Genomic DNA, 21,565 nt, shown 5'->3' with positions numbered 1-21,565 from the left:
ATGTAACCTCCGCATTACACAAACTGACCCATTGCTGCGGAAAACTGAGTCTTCGCTATCAACCAAACTCTCCCTAGAGGGTCTAATTAATCACCAATGGTGGCCAAAGTACTCGCAGTCTTCTTAAGTACACATGCTTGTTAAAAAAGATGGTTAGATTTCTATACTCGGGCAAAATTGGAGAAACTAGTGTCATCAAAAAAACGCAATCTTTAAGCAACTTATATTTTAACAAATATTTTGTGGCGACACACACAGACCAATAGTTTACAATACTCACATCACATGCATATGTTTTTTTAATCCTGTATGAAAAGCGACAAATTTTATTGTGACTTACTGAGGAGTTTTGACCAACTCAAAACTAGTTTTTATGTCTTTAGTGGACTGCCATTGAATTGAAGCACAACAAATGTGGCACAGCTTGTTGGCCAATGTGACACCTCTCTGAAGACCTGATAAATGAAGTCAAAGTTATGAATGCTAGCGGGATTGTGAGCCTGGTAGTGAGGCCAGGAGGCCGCCTGACAGCAGGGCAGCCCCCCACCCATCCCCACTGACCTCAGCGGTGTCCGAAAGGCTGGCCTGAATCGTGTGTGACCTGTCCCCTGACCCCCGTGAAGGTGGAGGAGGGTTGTTTTAGTGCCACATCAAGGGGGGTGCTGGAGAAATGATGGCTTGACCACGCAAAAGGTTCCCACCATGAAGATGTGGAGGAGTCCACCCTGTGGAGCACGTGCTTGTTAACAGTAAACATGTGACGAGTGAGGCAGAGTGAGGGAATTTCATTAGTGGTACTAGTTGGGCCTCGTGCAGTTGTTAGTGCTGAGAACATAAAAAAAAACAATAACAAATATGGAGGCCATGTTGTTTTCACGTTTCTTTATTAGTCAAATATATCTCTTTGTTTGCTGTGCTATCAGCAATTTTCAAAGCTACATTTCATTCCATGCTTTAAAGTGTTTTCATATACATTATGTAGCATGAATGTTTGCTATAATGCACTTACAGGTGACGTTTGAAAGAAAACGTTAATCTACGTGGTATTATCTCAACAAAAAAAGGCACATTTAACAGTACTTTTCAGGATTAGAACATTATGTATATCGATGACAAAAATAGGCGATATGTCATTTTCAATACGAGAGAGAAAGAAGAGAATGTGCTTCATTTCAGCAATGTTCACATGTAAACATTTCAACGGGTGCACTTGAAGCAGAGGATCATTTTAAGAAGTGTGCAGGTGGCAGTTCAGAAGTAAGACTCGTTGATACGAACAAAGTGCGGAACTTTATAAAAGCGTCGTATAGCTTTGTTGTCCGTGACGAGAACAATAAAACATTGTTTAAAAAAACGTACTACTTATACCACGGTATGACAAGACCATCTTGAATAAACAGCGTAAGTATAGAACACAGTTTGTCAAAGCATATAAACATCGTTTTGAGTTGACCGCCGCAATTAGACTCCTGATAAATGATTCAGTCACGTGTCGTAACGTTCTTTGTTTCTTGTACACACGTACAGTAGACGTAATCGTATAAGATACGAAAATTTGCGTAAAGCGTCATTTTAAAGGTACATAGCTGACCACCAACAACTGTTTTTATTCACCTTGAGTGCCATAGTAAAAGCTTCATCATTTTGTAGGAGTTTGTATACGATGCATAGTATGGTAACATACTCAAAGCTCTTTGCATCTGTACGCAGACAAGAGAATTAGTCAAGCATTAAACTGGTCCTGGCATTGGTACGTTTTAAGCCCCTTATACTATACATATACTTGGCTTACTTGCACATAACCCGCACATTTTCTGTATTTAAGGCGCATACACTCTCCACCTCGGTGTGTCTAATATACTGGAATGAATCATGTAAAAGCATGTATACAACTTAATAGAAACAATTTAAAATTGTGTTAGTTAATAGATACATCTTTTTAAATTGTAGGTTATTTCTTTTTTAAAGGCAAAAAGACTTCAATGTCAGAGTAGATTTTGATTTAAGAATACAGTGATGACTTGGGATATGAGTTACAAGACTGATGGGTTTGTTGAAATACCAACTGTCATTCAGCTGATTTAAAATGAAATTTAAAAAATGGCCATTTTAAATTGAAGCTAAACATAAAACAATTGTGTATTGACAGCAGCCACACAACTGCCTTTAAGTTTGCTAGCTTAATGCTAACATATAATGTGAAACGCCACTGATGGGCTAATCAATACCATCAATGGATGTGACGTGTCAGAACCATTCAAGGAATTAATATTTGACATTTTAAACATGTGAAACAATTCATGTGAATAGGTAATATAAAAATCTATTTGGTCTGTACTGCCTCTAGGTGGCCAAAGCATGAACACCAGAAGGAGCAGCACAAAAATCCATTGAATTGGAGCCAAGTGTGACAAAAACGGTTTCATTCTTATATTCAAGTCTTGTACTAAATCTTATACATTATATTTAATTATGTTTTTATGTACCCATTTTTATGAAGTGCAATATTACAGAGTGCTATTTGTATTGTATTTTTTTCATTAAAAAAATACATTCCAATATTTTGGGGAAGGGTCTGGTGGTGTGTTTTTTTTTTAAATTAATGGCATTTATTTTGAGGTGTAAAGATGATTTGGGATGTGAACACTTACAAGCATGGTCACTGAATGAATTAAAATGGTATCTCAAGGCATCACTGTGGATGACTGGGCAATTCATTCATAAGAGGTAAGAGCAAAGGATCAAGAGGATGGAGTTTTAAAAAAGAAAGGTTGAGGTTAAAAACGACATCTTTTTTTAATTACCATCATTTAATTAATTATTTCATTATTTTATTTATTATTTATGGGGAATTCATTAGAGTTAAGAGCAAAAGAAAGGTTGAGGTTAAAAATCACATCTTTTTTATTACCATCATTTAATTAAATTATTATTTATGGGGTATTTATTAGAGGTAAGAGCAAAAGAAAGGATGACGTTAAAAACTACTTCTACGTTAAAATTTTTTTTTTTTTTTAAATTACCATTAGAAGTGGGCAATGATTCCACACCTGGACCCAAGATGCTTGTATTATTTACACAACCCTTTACTCTGTACATGACCTTACTTTACGAGAATAAAGTAGGACAACTATATATTTATAAAAAAAATGAAATAAAAAAAGTGATGTGAAAACAAAGGCATGAAATGATGTCAGGTTATATCAAAGTGAATCCAGAGACGCCCTGAAAAGCTCTAAAAATATGGCTGTGGTCTCATGGTTAGTGTTTGTCATTTCACTTGAGACAAAAAGACTCTGATGTGTAAACTTCAGAAGACTAGTAGAGATATAACACCTGTCACTCCAAACATTTGTTGAGTTGTCGGTCCTTCAAGCGTCTTCGGCCGCCGGCTGTGGTTTGGAACTTCACAACATTTGGCGCCGCATGGGTTCTCACTTAGCGTCATTGAATGTGTCTAATCGATTTCAAAGCCTTGTGCATTCTCAATGGCGATGTTAAGTTTCTCCCTCAGTTCTTCGAAGGACTCGTAAGGTGGAAGATCCAGGCGGTTAAAGCTTGATTAAAAAAAAAAGAAAGAGAGAGAGGATCCAAAATTAATCGTAATTGGAGTCCAGAGGGAGTTTGCGTGTTCTGCCCGTGCTTGCATAGGTTTCCTTCGGGTGCTCCGTTTTTCTCGCTCATTCCAAAAACATGCATGGTAGGCAGATTGAGCCCTATAAATTGCCCATAGATGTGAGTGCAAATGTTGTTTGTCTATGAATGCCATGCGATTGGCTGGCAACCAGTTTGCCACACTAGTAACATGGACCTTGGCTGGACATCAAGAATAAATGACAAACACATTTTTTTCCTTTTATCACATTAAAGGAATGTGGTAAAAAAAAAAAAAAAAAAACTCACGTTGCAAGTATTAAATGAGTCCACTAGAGGACGCCAACATACTGTCAATGTCAGAGTATGCAACAGTCAAACAAGCATACGAGTGAAAGCATTCCGTTGGCTCATTACTCCTGGGATAAGCGTGTCTTGGATAACAAGGTTCTCAACACCAATCCATACAGTAAATGGTGTTTCATGCCTAAAAAAAGCAAAACAGTTCCGTTCCAAAAGGGTCTAATTATCGACCTGCTTCAAGGAACGGCCAACACATTACGAAGTCTACATTAACCATTAGAGTTGAGACGGATGATTTTTTTTTTTTTTTTTTTTGGACAGCTCATATTTAATACTGACAAATCAGAAAGAAAGTTGTTTTTTTGCTGGAAAATAATGCACCTCATGAAAGAGAGGTACGCTGGGGGCATTCAAGACGATAAAGCAAACCAGACCTTCAGCATTACATATTGAGAATCTTTGGAATGTGGTAAAATACCCCCCCCCCCCCCCCAAAAAAAAGCCCACCACCACCACCACCACATTGTCTTGGAAAATTTCCACAATGTGATGTCTCCTTGCAGCAAGAAGAGCAGAGTGCAACCAAATGCAAGTTTGCTCACGTTCACTGTAATTTAAAAAGGTTTAAATATATACAACCTAATATTTGTGTTATTCTGCATAGGCTGCTGAAGAAAAGAATTTATCAAATTCTCATGAGCAGTTGACACAGTCTAAGATTACTCACCATGTGTGTGCTCGGGGCAGTTTGTCACGGGTTCCCCACAGCTCAATGGTGAACCGCTGTGGCCCATTAGAGCCTAGAAATGATCATTAAATAGCAGACAAACAAGAGTCACTCCAGGTGTGCCCAACATGTGAAAGAACAATTCCGAGAAAGACGGAAAACTCATCAACTCAAAATGCTGTATGTTATTGATCTAGCTCACCATAGAGTTCTGCAAAACCGTTCATTGGGACTCGGGAGGTTCCCGTCACAAACTGCAAGAGACGAATTCTTTTTTCGGCATCCATCAGCAGTACTGCCTATAAAAAGACGGAAGAACAGTAATGAAGCTCTTTTATAACTATGTGTTGCAGATTGTCTTATATTGTGTACCAAATGTGCTACACTGTGAATAAAGCGGCCTTGCCTTAACAACTCAAGTCCACATGTCTCGTGGCTCCAGGCATGGAATGTTACTTACTTTCCAGAACCAGTGGATAACTACGTGGTCGGCGTTGTAGCCACTCTTGTACTTGGTGTTCTGTCTCCAGTCGTTCACGTCCACATCCCCCAGACCACACATTAGCAACTGTGGGACGAGAAACCAAGCAGCAAATTCATTAGTCATGAAATAAACTAGAGAATCAAAGATGGACAGAAAACTCACCTCAAGCTCGTTCTCGTCAAAGATCTTGATCACATCTTGAGGGATCAACTCAAAGAATCCCTGGAAATAAAAGCATGCAAAAATTTCCACTCAAACGTTGAAATCTTAAACAGTGGAAGTTTTTTTCTGACAATGAAAAGTGACATTACATCCTTGAAGGCGGTCATCTGCTTCTGTATTCGGTTTACAAAGCGCCACTGCATCACAAGACTGTTGATTGGAAAATGTGTAAAATGAAAAGTTTAACAATAACAAACAAAAATCTTGTAATTTGTTGATTAGATATATTATTTTAGTTACTCACTGGATGTATTCCTTCTTGTTTTCATTAGTGACGACAATCTCCGCGCCATTGGGCTTCAGCTCGTGCTGGTGAGTCTGGTGAGGACAAACAGGATATAAGTGACAAAGGAAATGAATATGAATATAATCTTGGTAAAAAGCCAAACATATCACATAGAACCGACCTGTCCAAAGAGTTCCTCATCAATGGTGAACATCAAGTCCAGGTCAGTTGGATCATTCTCCAAAATCCATTTGAGCGAATTAAAATATTCACCATCCTGATTTAGTCAACGCAAAAAAAAAAGAAGAAAACCACCAGATCATTTGTAAGATTGAAGGAACTCATCATTCACCATAAGAGAATGTAAACTTAGAGACTTCTTGAATATGTCCACTTACGACAGACTCCATGTCCTGCAGAGTGATGGATTTCTGCAGCATCATCTTGTAGAAAGGCCGAATGAAGAAAGCTTGACGTACAATCATAACATAAGGTCACTATCGTTCTTATTTTATCAGCGATCCTACAGTACAGAACTACACTGCTCACAAAAAGACAGCTGTGTTTCATCCTGAAATGTCACCTGAGAACTTTTTTTTTTTTGTGAGTACTAAAGTGAACAAAGACTCACCATCAAGCAGTTTTCCATGCCAGACTGCCATGCCTGCTACACGGCCAATGCACTTGAAATAAGTCAGGTGGTCCTCATTACACAGACCCGAGTTGGGATTAATCTGCAGTGTATAGTTGTCCCTAAAAAAAAAAACAATCACAACAGAATGAATGTTACTTAAAGGCATGCTATTCTTTCTTTTAGATGGTCTAAATTTAATGATGTTCTCCAACACTCACGTTGCAGAATATTCAAAGAGTCCGTAGTAGGGGTTGAACATCTCCTTCGACATGAGGAAGAACCACTCCCGGGCCAAGCCTCCGTAGTCCAAACCCTTTTCTCCCTCAAACTCCACCCACAGCTTTGCTTTCAACAAGTCCGCCCGCTTCACGACGAGGATTTGCCGGTACGAGTCCTCCAGCACTGCGTTTCGTCTTACCTTTATGCTAAATTTATTTGGTATGTTGACCTACAATAGAAGATGTGTTATGATTCCTTCGCAGAAATCACATCAACAGGTTTCTCAGCAGAGGTTGACAACACTCACTGGTTTCTCCAGCTTCTTGCGGAAGTAGTCATATTTTTGTTTATAATCTCTGGAATAAGGCACTGCCTGTAACCGAGCATAGAGGCAACCAATCAATCCATAAGTCCGTTTTTAATGACGCACAGAGACGCAATTAATACTTACCGGTCCAGTTATTGCTGAGGTTTGTAATCTAGGATCATCCCACTGTGTGATCTTCGTGTCTAAGAAATACAGACAGAAGATGTTTAATTCACCAAATCTAGACATACATATATCTATGATCAGGTGAGTCGCTCACTGTGATCAATGTAGAATATCCTCCCGTCCGTGTGGACTCTCTCCTCCCAACCAGGCTGGGAACAATAAAAATGTGAACAAAAACTCACACTAACATAAAACAAGGCATTCAATAAATCTATTGTGTAGACTTACTGGCAATGGGCCAAGATCAGAAGGATCAAGTGATGCTCTCCTTCTCACATGAACAGGAGTCGTAAGCCTGGGATCTTTCTGATTAGGAGCAAACAAACTTGTGTCACTCAAATGGGGAAATCTAACGACTCAGGATCGTATATCTTTAATTCTCACCCAGGTAGTCGTCTTTGTGTTGTGGTCAATGAAAAAGGGTCTTCCATTGGGAGCACTGCGGGCTTCCCAACCAGCCGGCATGGAGCCTGATTCAGATGCAGCTTCCGGGCTGGGAGTGTACTGGGGAGATGGTTGAAGGGTCGCAGACTGGAAGGATGGTATACCAGCACTATTTCGTGAAGCCGCAGGGGTTGAGTTGGTTCTCTGTCGGAAAAAAATAGAACATTTAAAGAGATCTTATAGCAGGACTGTTTGTATCTTATTAAACTGCCTGTAAAGTGACCAAATATATCTTGTAATTTGGACAAAAAACGAAGCGTGTTATTAACATGCCTGTCAATAGCCAAAGTGAAAAAGGGTTTTAACGCAACATCCCAAAAATTCAGTACTAAATTGTTGTCAGCCTCACACTTACCTAGGAAAAATATATTTAGAAACAAATGACTTCTTAAAAATAAAAACCATGTGTCGTACATGCAAGGTGGGTCGTATCCATGAGGTGGTTCGGGTATTGTGGTTGATATAATAGCGTCTTCCTTTACTGTCCCTCTTCTCCTCCCATCCTGAAGGCAGCGCCGCAGAGGTCTGAACCGGCTATTGAATAACATGAAAATAAATAACTGATTACAGCAGAAATCATTTAAGTACTGTATAATTAAAGTAACAAAAATGTATTTTGAGTTTGACGCGCCAGAGTTTGAGAATGCTTAAAAAAAAATCTGTCTAAGAATGAGGGAAACTGAAATAGTGACAAACACTTTGATGCTATATCTCCACAATCGAGTAAAACACATTCCAGCAATTGTCTTTTAACGGATAAATGTAAATCCCTGAATTCACTTCACAGGTGGGGTTGGACACTGCGTAAAAAAAACAACTAAAATTATGACGTAAAGTTGGGTTGGGAAATCTCAGGAAATGAGTTCATAAAGGGAGGAAATACCACTGAATTAACAGGATGCTCCTCTGATGTTGACAAGTGAAAAGTTCTTGTGCGAACGGAATGGCTCGAATTACATGCATGATCCTGCAAGCAGATAGAAGAGGACGCATTAATGACAAGACTTGCCCATTAGTGTCGATACTGGCCTCTCTGAGGCACATCATTATGGCTCTACTTGAGTTTTGTAATCTTAGAGGAGGGATCACAAACACGGAGCCCGCTGGTAGGCCTAAAGGAGCATGAGTAGCCCACAGGCCTGCTCTAAATATTAGCTTTCCAATGATGGGACATTATGATTTTCTAGATACTATTGTGAGAAATCATTAATATGATACGTGTCTTCACATGAATGCATTTTCATTCATTATTCATGTTAACAGCAGCTCTTGGTTTTTAAAAGGTTGCATAATCCTGTTTTAGAGGAATGTGGAAAAGACATGACTCACCACCTGGTGCTCACGAGTTGTGCCCCCTTGACTATAAACGTTTCTCAGCTCCTCGACCAACATCTGTACCTCCGGGGGATTCGGAGGTGGAGGCAATGTGACCTGGTTGGACTGGCTCAAATTGATATCATCTTCTCGAAAAACCTCCCATTCCTACGGCAATAGGACAGTTCCTTGTCAAGCCCACATTGCAATCAGACAAAACACCCAGAAAACTCAATCTGGGTTCATCAAATTCAAATTGACATTGCAGTGTTTACTGTACAATGCAATTTTTGCATCGCCATAAACTGCAATTCTTTGTGGAAAAATCATTTTGGTTAGACTTTTTACGTGTACTTCATTCATTCATCCGTTCATTCATACCATGCCAACCAAGTTAAGTGCCTAAAAACTGCAGTGCACATGTTTACATATTATTACATAAAACATAGAAAGTTGACATCATAAAGCCACAGATTTGTTTGCATACATAATTGTTGTCATTCTGAGTTATAATCATGTCACATCATAATAAAGTAAGAAAATACCTCATCTTGTGCAGTGGTCTCATCAGGGTCTGAGATCTGTCTGCGTGTAATATAATTCTGCGCCCTCTGTCTTGCAGTGTTTTGTCGCCTTGTGTCTGCATTATTGTCACTGTTTAGGGGAGACACAAATGCACTTTAATGCTACGGGCCCAGAACCAGAAATATTACAACATTGTGTCTTAACTGTAAGGCTGGTGGCCTCCACTGTGTGGTCCTGCTCTCGTGGTGGACATAGAAGGTTCTTCCCAGGTTATCCTGACGCTCCTCCCAGCCAGGCGGCAGAACAGGTGTCTGCTCACTCTGCATGGGGCCTGACATGTCCTGAGATTCCAAAAACTCCCATGGAGGCTGCAAAAAAAGAGAAACTACACTGTCGTGACTGTTTTTACTTCAAAATCATTATTGTTTTCACTGTACACTTTTCTGCAGTCTTTATTTATAGTTTTTTACAGTATACAGGCAATCAGAATTTAAAGTGTAGCACCACGTTGTGCCACAAGAGCACTGTGGTCTACTGGAAAAGATGCAGTGTCATTTTAGGAGAGCCCCAACTACGGGGATCGTAAACTCCTTGATAGTCATCGGTCGCCATTTATTAACAAATGCGGAGGAATGTTCAGCCTCTGCGCACAAAGTTCAGCATATGGGATCCATGACACCTATTTTCTTCGCATGTATATTGATGAATCATAATTCATGCCCGTATTTAGATACAAAAAATATAAAGGTACATGGCAGACTTACATCTGTGTTGTCATTCTGATCGGTTGGTTCTTCGGCCGAATCAGAGTTTCTCGGCATGTATGTCATTTTGAGTCGCAGATGGCCCTTAACTCTGGACTTGTGACTGCACAAAAACATTTTTAAAAAGAAATGTCATTCATTTTGTTTTTAATACATACGCCAATTATTGGAATGCACAATAGAAAATTCAACGCTTAAATGGACGTGAAGTGACACCAACCTTCTGGGATGAAGCAGAAAATCCTTGAATGTATATGGCCTTTCATGAGATGAATTATTTGTCTAAGGATAAAAAAATGAATAAACAACAAAACCAAAAAGTAAAATACCTTTTATTATCCAAAGCAAGGTTAAGCACTATACCACCACACAGTATATTAAATATTTCCTATTTACTCAGTGAACGTCACATGTACATGTAAGGGTTCATTTGTGAACATTTTGTTGAACATAAAACAAACGGAGTAATGTGACATAAACATTTTGGTCTGTGTTTCCATAACTGGTGACAATGATGCAGAACAGAGGCAACGCTAAGGGCGTCCATATTTACATGGTGGTAAGCGGAGGTCTGTGCTTGGGCACTAAACCAGACCACATGCAGTGGCCATGAACAACACAACACAATGAACAAAGGACTTGCTGCTGCTCTTGGCCAATGACTTACTGGTATCTGACTGAGAGGAATATCCACCTGTCCCAGAAAGTCATCACGTGTCTGACGAGAAAAATGGAGACGAAAACATCAATCGGGCACAAAGCAAATAATTACAGCATTTTACGCAAGCATACATTCAAGGGACTAACGGCAGTATACAGTGTTTATATGAACAAATACAGATTACAAGTCAACATATATATATTTTTTTTTATTTTGTTTTCGTGTGGCCCCTACAGGGTCTAATTACACTGTCGAATCGCATTGTCACCAGGCCTGTACTGGAAAATAACAATCAAGATAGTCAAGGCAGCAGCATTCTGATGTGATGATCAATGAAATAGAAAGTCAGGTGCCAAAATATCACGTCGTGTGTTATCACTGTCAAATTGCCATGCTACGTGTGTTCCGTAGTTTGTGTACATGTTTACTCCCTCTGGAATACGAGGAAGCCGGAAAACTACTAAAAGGCGTCAGTCATGACTGTAGTCCATAGTCCAAATAAAGTGGATGTTGATAGTCGTAATAACATGAGCATTTTTTGTATGGGTTGCATATTGCTTATCATCAATGGATTTGACTTTTACACAATTGTAAAAGGTGTATACAGGAAACGGTTTGTTTTTAAACAAGGCAATGGAATTCTATCTTCTCCATCTACCCATGTTCTATCTAAGAACTGTGGTTACCTTTCTGGTAAAAGTCAGATTCAAAAGATCAGAAGTCAAATTGGACAAATGATCCTGATCCTAATTGGGAAAATTATGCAGTCAATAAAACGTCAGAGCTGGGTTTCATAAAGAGTTACAGGCCAACAATGATGGCAATCCCAGCTGGTGGAAATAATAGTCAAACATTCCGTACGTCACCGTTAATCAAAAATGAACATGAACATTGTCAATGATTAAAACACAAAAAAAGAAATCCCTCGAAAGTATGTCAGAAAATCGATGGGTGCACTCAATTTTGAGGTTTGTAGCAGAGTCTTAACACAGCGAGAGGCATCCGTGAAGTGATATTCATCTCCACTTGGCAACTTTAAACAACGTGACAGGTGGAGTGCATAGCTTGTGAAAGTGAAACCTCAACTTCTGCCAAGCAAGACAGCTAATGTTATTGAACCGGCAGTACTACAAAGTGTCAAAAATGAAGCCGGACTGATCAGGTGATTCAAAAGCACCAAAACAACACACTATCTGTGTTGGCTAATGAATAACTAGGACAAAACAAGTCACCCCTCTGCTGCTGTTTTATATGTTTACATTTGATAGCAAGGTAGGGCTTGTAAAATTACTGGGCTTTGTTTTTCTTGGGCTGAATTGTTAAAACAACACTAACGGGAATCTGGGAGAGGACAAAGTTGAACTTGGAAATGGAGACAACCACCAACCCCCAACAAAAATGGCGGCAGGTGCATCGCACCACTTAGCCTGTCAAGCGAATCTATCGTGGCATTTAGGATCAAGTTGAACGTAGCAGTTGTTCGAGTTATTAGTCATCACCGGACATTTTACACGGCATCTAAGCACACTCGATGATGTGAGAGCGGGCACTGGAACTCTGAGTCACAAATTGCGACCCAAATAGCAAAAGTTGTCTTAATCTATATTTTAGGCTTTCTTATGTAACTTTTGCTCAGTTGTTCATTAACTCATGACATCAACAATATGCTGATAACAGTTGACCCAAGAATCAAATGCACTTTCACTCATCTTTTACACCCCCCTAACCTGATTGTGAAATAAACACATCATGTAGTCGTGTATGGGCCTGGCTCTAAACTTTCCACTCTTAATGTGGACTAAAGTGTAAGTTGATTTATGCTTTAATCATTACTAAAGTTAGGAAAAAAAAGTCCATTAAAATTGGCATTTCATTCATTTTCTTCCTTGCCCACACTTGTACTTGAGTTTGATGGACTTGTACAAGTTGTGCGTCTACAAATTCTACTAATGACCAGAGTACTTAGCTGCAAAGTGGACCACTCGGTCTGTTTGGCAGCGGGTGCTGAAAAGAATAATAGTGATGCTTGATTCAGGAAAATGATTGCTGGAGACAATACAGAGCAACCTAAACTATTAACATTGTGTGGCGAGCTCAGAGGCGACAACAAAAATTGCAGTCTTAGCATATGTTAATCTTTCAAACTATGCAGGGAATTTGTTTCCAATATCTGAGTGGCAGCCAGTAAAGCGGCACATTTTAATCTATCTGACAGACAGGTATGTTTACATACCTTCATTCAGTGCAATTCTGGTTTGCAACAGAGTTAGCAACAAAGTGGATACTGGGTTTCGCTGTTACGTTTTTAATGTCTATTTGTGAGCAAACATCCGAAAATGTTGAAGTCAGGTTATTACTAATATTGTCATTTATTTCTTGATAGGAAATGGTGATTCAATTGGACGATGCACATGGGAGAAGAGAACGAGTATATATAGCCGGGGTTACTCGTGTTCTTGATAATCGTCCGATCTGCCGAAACATTTTTACTTATTTTTTTTATCTTATTCAAAGAAAAACCTCAGTGATTCTGGACAGAATTAAAAGCATCAAATTTCAGTTGACAAATTAGTCAGGATCAAAACACACGACACAGCAAAACACAGAGTTCAGAGAGATTTTTCTAATACCGTTTTTTTCCATGTATAATGCGCAAAATTTAACTAATTTATTGTCCTAAAATCTGGGGTGTGCATTATACATGGGTACAATTTGTTTTTTTGTTTTTTTAATCCGGATATCATAGGGAGGCCGCCATTACAGATGCGCTTTCTTCTCTGCTGTTCACTTCAAACACGCTCCATACGAACACAATGCTCTCGTATCAGACAATGCTCGATCACCTGCTTGTTTGCTGTCTGTCACAATGTACCCTACACAAATCCGAAACATTTCTTCGCTATTGAGTTTGCTAGCGCATGCGCAGTGATACTGACCGGCAGAATAACATCCGGTTGTTCCCAAAGATGATCTTTTTTCTGAAATAATTTGACGTTTACGGACTTAAGTAGGAGTCAAAATTCGGGTGCGTATTATACATGGGTACAGGCTTTTTTTCCAGCATCAACATGCCATTTTATTATACATGGGGGCGCATTATACATGGAAAAAAACGGTAGATACACATTAAATCTGCAGACTCTTACTTGACAAGCTGCTAAATGCAGGAGGAACACCCGATACTTCACAAACACGGTATGGAAGGGCCACCCCACAGAGGAAAGGCTTACGCTCTCACCCTGCCAAGTTTGACACCCACCAATACCAGCCCACCCCATTTCCAGACATGGTTGGCGTAACTCTGGTATCATGCTGTTAAATTTGAATCCACGGGACTGAGCCGTGCTACAGAGCACCAGACTATCTGGAGTCACACAAAGTATTTCAGAAGCACTTTATTTATATATCAGCAAGGGCCAGTGCTTTTCTCACCACTAATATTAGCTTGCGATTACACATGGTGCAAAGAGAATAATGGTATATTGTAAGTGATATAAAACTGAGGCTTGTCCCTCTTAGTGGATGTTGAGCTTACCGTCAGTATCAAGAGATTTAGGGGTAAAAGCAGTGGAGTGTCATGAACGGAATAACCCTGTTATATTAGAAGCTACTAAAGAAAGAAATATCCTCGAACAATGAACAGGAAAATTTCTGCTTGCGCAGTGTTTTGCTGACACATAAATGACGAAAGCAACTTGCTTGAATCTTCTTCAACCGGTTAGACCACAACATACGCAAACGGAAACCTTTGTTCATCTTAAAACAAAAGTACAAAGAAGCTATTTGTCTTTGAAGTTGGAAAGAAATATTTGAATTTCCACTTCAGGGTGGATTGGATTACGTCGAGCAAGGACACTCACCTCAGCACTTTGACCTAAGTTCTTTCCGGTAGTGCTTCCTTTGCAGCTTGCGTCTGCATCGTTAGGTAAGCTCGGCAACGTCGTCGGACAGCACGGAGACAGATGAATATGTACGTGTGGCGAGCACGTACTACCGAGTTTGGTGTTTGAAACGTGACATGAAATGCCTGTGTTTGCATAGGGCACCTCCAGGGAAAAGCTCCGTTGTATGGCGCGATGACAATTGAGTTTCTCCAACCTTTCGTGTCCTTTTGCGAAGAGTTTTTCCTCTGACGGTTTCACCGAGGAGAACAAACAAGCTGAGGTACTACGGTACAGTTTTTTCTTGGGGTCGCGTGGAGTCTCAGGCTCCGCAAGGAAGGAGGGAGCATCGGGACATTCGGCTTTGACTCCACACAATGATGGTCTTTGATGAGCAAAGTGTAGCAGAACGCTTCTTGAGCAATGATGAGATTTATCGTTCGACGGTGACTGCTCCATCACATCGTTCCCGCCCTCCACTTTGCATTTAGGTTTGTCTTGGAGAGGAATATTAAAGTGGACCATATGTTTGGTGTCCCGACATTCAGGTGCAGGGTCTTCCTTGAGACAATGTTGGCTACTTGTAGATGTGGCCGACTCTTTACAAGTCATTTCCTCTTCATCCCGTGAGGAATCAGCGGCAAGTGTCTGGAGAGGAGCTCTCGTTCCAAAGAAAGCAGGAAGAGCGATTGGGTTTACCGGAGATGGGGGTGGCGTGCTGCAGGGGCTTTTGGGGAAAATAACCAAGGAGGAACAACGTCTCAAGGGAACTTTGGACTTGCAGCAGAGAACACTCTTCTCTTGAGTGGTCCTGTGTTTTTCTGGAGTCTCTGGCTCAAAGATACTGTTGCTACTCCAGTATCCGGCATCGCTGGCCATACTGCTGCTACACGAACCCCCATCAGAGCTGGCAATTGCTCCCGTTTCACTACTCGCGGGATCTCCTTCCCCTACGGTGCAATCCAGGTCCCCGCTGAGCGTGCCGCAGGGCTGTAGTGATATCTGCACGACGCTTCTTTGACTACATCCTTTTGCGTTAACCCTCGGAATCAATACCGAAGAATACCGTTGTAAATTTCCATAGTCAGGTGACGGCGGAGTCACCTTGAAGTGTAGAGAACTGTGCGCCAGACTCTCTGCGAGGCTATCAGCTGACAAAATAACTCCACTCTCCTCACCATGGCTGCTGAGGCACTCTGACAGAGGGTCGGTGTGGCTTCTCCTTGACGCAAAGTCCAAACGGAGCCGGTGTGCCATTCGTTTAACTCTCTAACCCCTGCGGTACTTTGGAGTGCTGCATGATAAAAGTTGGCAGTCGGGCAAAAAAGTAAAGCAAAGCAACTGCTCCGCGCTTTGCGATCACAATCATTAGTGGGTGTACATAGCCAAAATAGCTCTGGTGACATCCTACATTCCACTCCAGGCTGATCTCAACGCTTAGTCAGAGGAGGTCAGTGGTTCTCTTTGGAGACATGACCCAAACACACAACCTTTGAAACAAGAGTTCAATTCCAGGGGTTAAATTGTTTTTAAAGGGCAGATACACAAATCTGATTAATAACCTAAACCTTTCAGCTCGTTAAGTTGCTCCGGGTTCCAGCCTGTTCGCCATCTCAAAGATTCCGTCTTGTCCGGTCGCCTGACTCGAATAGAACAGCCGAGACCAAAAATCAACCCGGTATCCTTCTGTGCTGCATCTTAAACCGAAGCACTGGTAAACTGTTACATCTGCCTGTGCCCTCTCACTCAAGACCCCACTTCCTGCCGCAGCTCGCCTTCTAATCTTTCTGTCGCTCCGTGCCCCCACAAATATTTTTACCCGCCGCTATTGAATTTCAGGAAATCAAGGGGAAATAACTCTCTTGAAATTCAGAGTGGTTAACAAAATGACATGTTCAAAATGTTTGGTCTCTGTCAATAAATGGCTCTTCGTCTTGTCTGACTTTACTGGCCGTTGTAAATCTGTAACAGGATCTCACCCTCAACAGAAAAGAGCAAGGGCGACCTGATTTGACTGTGGCATAAGTGCTGTTATACGATACCTCATGTAACCCGCCTGTACTGGTCTGATTTCTTTACACTGCTGTTGCTGTTTATTAATGGTGGGCTATTGTGAACCAGGTTGTGCTATTTAAATTGCCATGTTCTAAACCTTGTGACTGGCTATTAATTGATGGACTGAAGAATGGGTGACGCATGTGTATTTATGTCCAGTCATAAGTGATAGGACAATGAACCACTCCGCCTCTGAGGTAATATCACGTCTATAGTGGCCTTATTTTAAAGAAGGGAAAACTAAAAGGATCATCATTACGTTTTGATAATATTTGACTAAAAAAAAGCACCATGACACCTTGGGCAGCACATGGACCTTACATTCCAATGCCATACAATAATGGACAGCTTTTAAGATATGATGTTATAGAACCGAATGGTGGTATTAGTAGGCAAAAGGTCAAGCTCTGGCTATCATTTAAAAAAAAAAAAAAAAAACCTTCTTCGCATTCTATTCTTGTTAGTGACATTTCACAGTTGACCAATCAGTGGAAGGAATGATTCTAGCTCCACCTAACACTAACTTACAGTACTGTTCCATGCCAAATCAGAAGGTAACCCAATGAAAGGGTGATGAAAAGCAGGATTGTAAATCCCCACCATTTTCATGACTCTCACAACCTTTGACAATGGGAACACAAAACAATGCATACTGCACTCAAACATAGAGGTTTTTTTTGGAAACTTGGACATGGGAAGATATTGCAGTTATTAGATCAAGAAGGTTTTCATTTGCCTTAATTTCTAATCATAGAGGAGAATGGACAAGCTCTTGAGTTTCTTTGGGCAGGACACTACTGCCAGCTCAATTTGAGCTGGGAAAGACCCTACGCGTTCTGGTCAGGAACCTTCTTTGTTCATGATTTGCAAACTTTGTATTTGTGCTGTTTATTGTACACGATACATTCCATTTCAGAAGTTGTCTTTGTCTATTTTTGCTAACAAAGTTTTACGCATAAATCAATCAATTAATTATGCACAGATCACCATCAATACATGTGAATCCTAATTTGTAGAACTGATTGTTGAAAACAGCAAAAGGGAGTAGCTCACAGGCACTATTTGTTCAGTCACCTCTTGTTTTTGTTCTAAAACGAAACAAGATGTCTGTTACAGGAATTTCAGCTACTTCCACGCAGATGTCCGCAATGGCAGTTCCTCTAGACAACATCATGTTGCTAGCATCAAATAAGGAATTTAAAACATTTAGAGGAAGTGTAACAGCCACCATGAAAGCAATATTTAAATCAAACAATACATTTTCGGCTCATAATTTTAATCACCGATCTCTTTGCATGATCTTCTTTGGCTGCAAAACATAAGAAGCCTTTGGATGTGTTCTATGATAAACTCGTCCCAGGCAATAACTAATAATCTATAAATGAAGATTCCTATCATCTGGATTCAATTTTTCACCCACCTTTAGGCAACAGGACGCTTTGAGGAGAGATTTACCCATATTTACGGTTTGAGAAAATAAAGTGTTGCGTTTCTCAAACACTGCTGTACATGATGGCAAAATAAGGGCCGCTTAATCTTTAACAGGCAGTCAAACCTACTTAACCTCATCAATCTTGGCCTCCTCTCCCTAAACAAAACATACTACCCGCAACGATAAAATTGGACACCATCCAGCACTGATATTGTTGTTACAAATAGCTGAATTTCAATGTACAAAATGTTCCTTTGTAACAATCTCTCAAGTCTCAGAAAAACCTCCGTAATAGTCAATGTGTTGCAAGGCGCAACACCGCAACTATCCACTGAGGCATGATTCTCGAAGTTTGGTCAATCACCTAATTCCAGCACAATGCCAAAGTCAAGATTACAAACTCAAAGGTCAGCAGAAGTATGTCAAGCAGGTGCGTAAAGCTTCCAGACATTAGATACATCACAATGAGCTCGACGAAGCAGATATAGAAGGACAACTTTATGTAACATTCCAGATGCAACATTCCAAACGCAACTCGTTTTAGATTGCAAATAGGGGTAACGCTTACCAGACGGTTTTCGTCAAACACCTCCAGCAGGAGGCGGTGCTTCCTGGGATGGACCTGAAATATGAAGGAAAGGATAACAACGTAATGATTAGCTGTGTGCAATAAAATGGCATATTGAGAAAGGCCAAAAGTTTAAACTTAAGTAATTCTGGTTCATGAGAGCGTTGCGGTTAGCATTAGCACGTCATCAAGTGTTGAAGTTGCATGTTCTCCAGCTTCATCCCACATTCTTAAAACAAACTTCAAGTTTATTGAAGACACTTAATTGTCCACAGATGTTACTGTGAGCGTGAACGCTTGTTTGTCTACATGTGCATAAGGGGCTGAACAGAATAGTCGACTCGTCAACTTTACAACCCAGGAATGATTGTTACATAAACTATATACAATTATATATTTAGAATATAAAAATCTGCGGTGCGGTACAGTGAAGCTACAAAAACAATAAAGCACGATTGTACCAAGAGTGAGTGAATGAGCTTCTGTTTGGGGGTGCGCGCAGCAAGTTAATCTTCCCTGACTGGCAACCAGACCAGGATGTGATCAGCCTCTCGGCAAAAGTAGACTGGGATAGGTTCCAGCTAATCGGCAACCCTAATTCGCATAAGTGGTTAACGAAAATCATGCATCGTGTTTATGATATACAGGATACACACTTACTCTAAAATAGAATTCCTCGTTCCATTTTGGATCCAGTGACTTCAGGTGACGGGAGATGGAACAAAAAACAAAAACATGAGGACAGACAGTACATACCACCATGGTAGCATATGAATTGTCAATATGCGTTCTCTGTCACCTTTTTTATTGTTTTAGTTTGGTGAATTGCTATTTCCCCACCGGAAGGATCATAGAGAGTCAATCTAGTGTACGGATCACTGCAAAAGAAACAACACATTTTTAAATGCAATCATGAAGTCAACATTGAGGACAGTTGTGTACATTTGCTCCACAGCGGTTGTTGCCCAACCGTGACCAAAGAAACATTCGCATCATGGTTAATGGCTCGGCTACTTTTTACTTCATGCAAAAAGGACTGTAACTGGTGTTTCATAATGATTTGGGTCAATGACGCATATTAATACCACATTCATTCGAATATTGTCCATTAGTCTTAGACCAGTGCATTAGTAATACATAAGCAGGCTGGTGGTACATTGCAGTTTTACCATTGAATGCACATATATTTCTGGAAAACAGCGGTACAAATCAGTATCAAGTATTGTGGTAAAATATACCAATACAAATATTAGTTCGGAAACTGGTTCTTTTAGCAGAAAATAAAGTAGCTCGTAACGTAACTATTATTAACTGTTACACATTAACTTTCATCATGCTCAGAAGAACCAAAAGCATTTCAAAGGTCAAAGAGCGTCAAGAAATATGAAATAACACCAATCTTTGTTACGCGTAGCAAAATAGCTTTCTGTGTCTTAATGTCGTCATAATAATAATAATATCCGACTTACCTTGCCCCAAGGATATCTTTTTTTGCTAGGCGAAGCCCAGCAATAACTTCTATTTTAAGGACTCTGGCTTCACCCTAAAATAAATAACAACAAAATTATGTATGCAATATTTCTATATTTTACATTTTGTTTGAAGGAATCAAAGTCTCGGCGCGGTACAGTGAAGGTCCTTTTCAAACTGTGCTGCACCCTCATGGATCATCCTGCTCCATAGATCTCTCTTGAGGGCTGCCTCCTCCCACGTGTTTGGATTGATGTGACACTTTTAGGTGGGTTTTGATATTTTCCTGTAGGTGGTCCAGCTATCAAGCATAGTGGGGACAACCCCTGCTCGGGAGACCGGGAGTTTCGTCTCAACCTGGATGTCTCGGTTCTCTCTTTCTCAGCCTGGCAAAAGCTACACTGGCACACTCAATACGGTGGTTCATTTTATCATCAATTGCAGCTCTTGTGGAGAAAAGGCTGCCCAGATAAGCGAACTAATCCTCATTTTCCAGTAGGCTAGTATAGTGGGTGACAACTCGTTGGGCCAACTAATATTACTAGTGCAGCAAGCAACTTGCTTGTCAAATCTAACTTCATACGGGTAGGCCTAAAGTGGCACTAGCTGTAGAAAAAAAAAATGACTGACAAGACTTTTACTTGCACCTTAGTCTAACAACCTGTGACTCCCATCACGTAGAAAGTTGTGAAAGCGTCTTTTGACGTCACGTGTTGATGACGTGTACGAGAATGACGGGCTTTCGCAATGACTGACAAGAACGACTTGAGCCCAAAACAGGAAGCTTACTTTCTCCGGAGATAAATAAATCGATGACGTGTAAGAGAATGACGATTTTTCGCAATGATTAACAAGAAAGATTTGATTTGAACCCAAAGCAGGAAGTGTACTTCCTCCGGAGATCAATAACTCTCGAGCCCAAAATACTGAAAAATAAAATCTCTCTCTGAAAACGAGTCGCGTCAACTTTTTAAGCAAACTTGTCAACTAAAAGTCAGTTGCAAGTGAAAAGCAAGCATTCATTCGGTGTTGGTGTTAATTGGCGAGACATTAGCAGTCAATCGTTAGCAAGCTAGCTAGAAGAAGGTCTGGTCACGTGAAGCGAGTTCAACAGCGCCAAAATCTGTTGAGACTTTTTTTTTTCTTTTACCTCCGCGTCGCTCCACTGTCCTCGGATATCTGGCGAAAGTGCGGCCATGATATCCCAAAACTTTCGCCTCCCGGAGGAAGAGAGCAGCTAAACGGCACTTGTTATGAATCCCAAGATTTGTAGTTGCGACAGCTGAGATGATTCCCTCCGTATGTTTACGCGAGGAAGTGCGACATGGCGGTCACTCCCACCTATCCATCCCTCTCGACCTCCCCGCCTTCGCTTCCTCCCCCCTCTTCTTTTGCCTCCGCCTTTTACTTGAGGAAAACACATTCAACCTCAATTTCAAGCTACTTTGCACTTTTAAATGATTGTTTTTACCATCCAGTATATATTGGAAGAATATTAAATATGAGTTGCTGTTGCCCAAAACATCTGTTTATAACCAAAAGCGGCGAG

General features: G+C 40.5%; 1 protein-coding gene across 2 annotated transcripts; it reads right to left on the bottom strand.

Moving 5' to 3' along the window:
- Positions 1-867: 867 nt before the first annotated feature.
- On the bottom strand, positions 868-21,359 carry nedd4a (NEDD4 E3 ubiquitin protein ligase a). 2 transcript variants are annotated; one of them, XM_061275987.1, is made up of 29 exons: positions 21,167-21,359; positions 20,016-20,089; positions 19,346-19,424; positions 19,207-19,245; positions 18,547-18,600; positions 10,617-10,667; positions 10,170-10,231; positions 9,950-10,052; positions 9,390-9,553; positions 9,206-9,314; positions 8,676-8,828; positions 8,230-8,313; positions 7,761-7,880; positions 7,287-7,490; positions 7,131-7,208; positions 6,997-7,051; positions 6,861-6,919; positions 6,717-6,782; positions 6,409-6,638; positions 6,188-6,309; positions 5,955-6,025; positions 5,738-5,833; positions 5,575-5,648; positions 5,420-5,480; positions 5,271-5,330; positions 5,085-5,192; positions 4,827-4,923; positions 4,625-4,697; positions 868-3,557 (listed from the first exon to the last, which is right to left on the bottom strand). In XM_061275987.1, exons 1-29 carry the CDS (start codon positions 21,212-21,214, stop codon positions 3,458-3,460), a joined length of 2,694 nt encoding a protein of 897 aa, XP_061131971.1. In that variant the 5' UTR covers positions 21,215-21,359; the 3' UTR covers positions 868-3,457. The 2 variants fall into 2 exon arrangements, with proteins under 2 accessions (XP_061131971.1, XP_061131970.1); XM_061275986.1 differs by lacking the exons at positions 18,547-18,600; positions 19,207-19,245; positions 19,346-19,424; positions 20,016-20,089; positions 21,167-21,359 and adding an exon at positions 14,471-15,748.
- Between the last annotated feature and the right edge of the window lie 206 nt (positions 21,360-21,565).

This window comes from Syngnathus typhle, linkage group LG4, assembly GCF_033458585.1.
Source record: "Syngnathus typhle isolate RoL2023-S1 ecotype Sweden linkage group LG4, RoL_Styp_1.0, whole genome shotgun sequence".
NCBI classification, from domain to species: Eukaryota; Metazoa; Chordata; class Actinopteri; order Syngnathiformes; family Syngnathidae; genus Syngnathus; species Syngnathus typhle.
The sequence above is the reverse complement of the archived record's forward strand: the minus strand, read 5'-3'. Positions and strand labels throughout refer to the sequence as shown.

Coding starts and splice junctions, on each gene's coding strand:
- nedd4a (XM_061275986.1), bottom strand. CDS start 15,748: ATGGCACACCGGCTCCGTTTGGACTTTGCGTCAAGGAGAAGCCACACC. Junction 7,052..7,130: donor CTGATCTTGGCCCATTGCCA/GTAAGTCTACAC, acceptor TATTGTTCCCAG/CCTGGTTGGGAGGAGAGAGT. Junction 6,639..6,716: donor GCAAGAAGCTGGAGAAACCA/GTGAGTGTTGTC, acceptor CTTCTATTGTAG/GTCAACATACCAAATAAATT.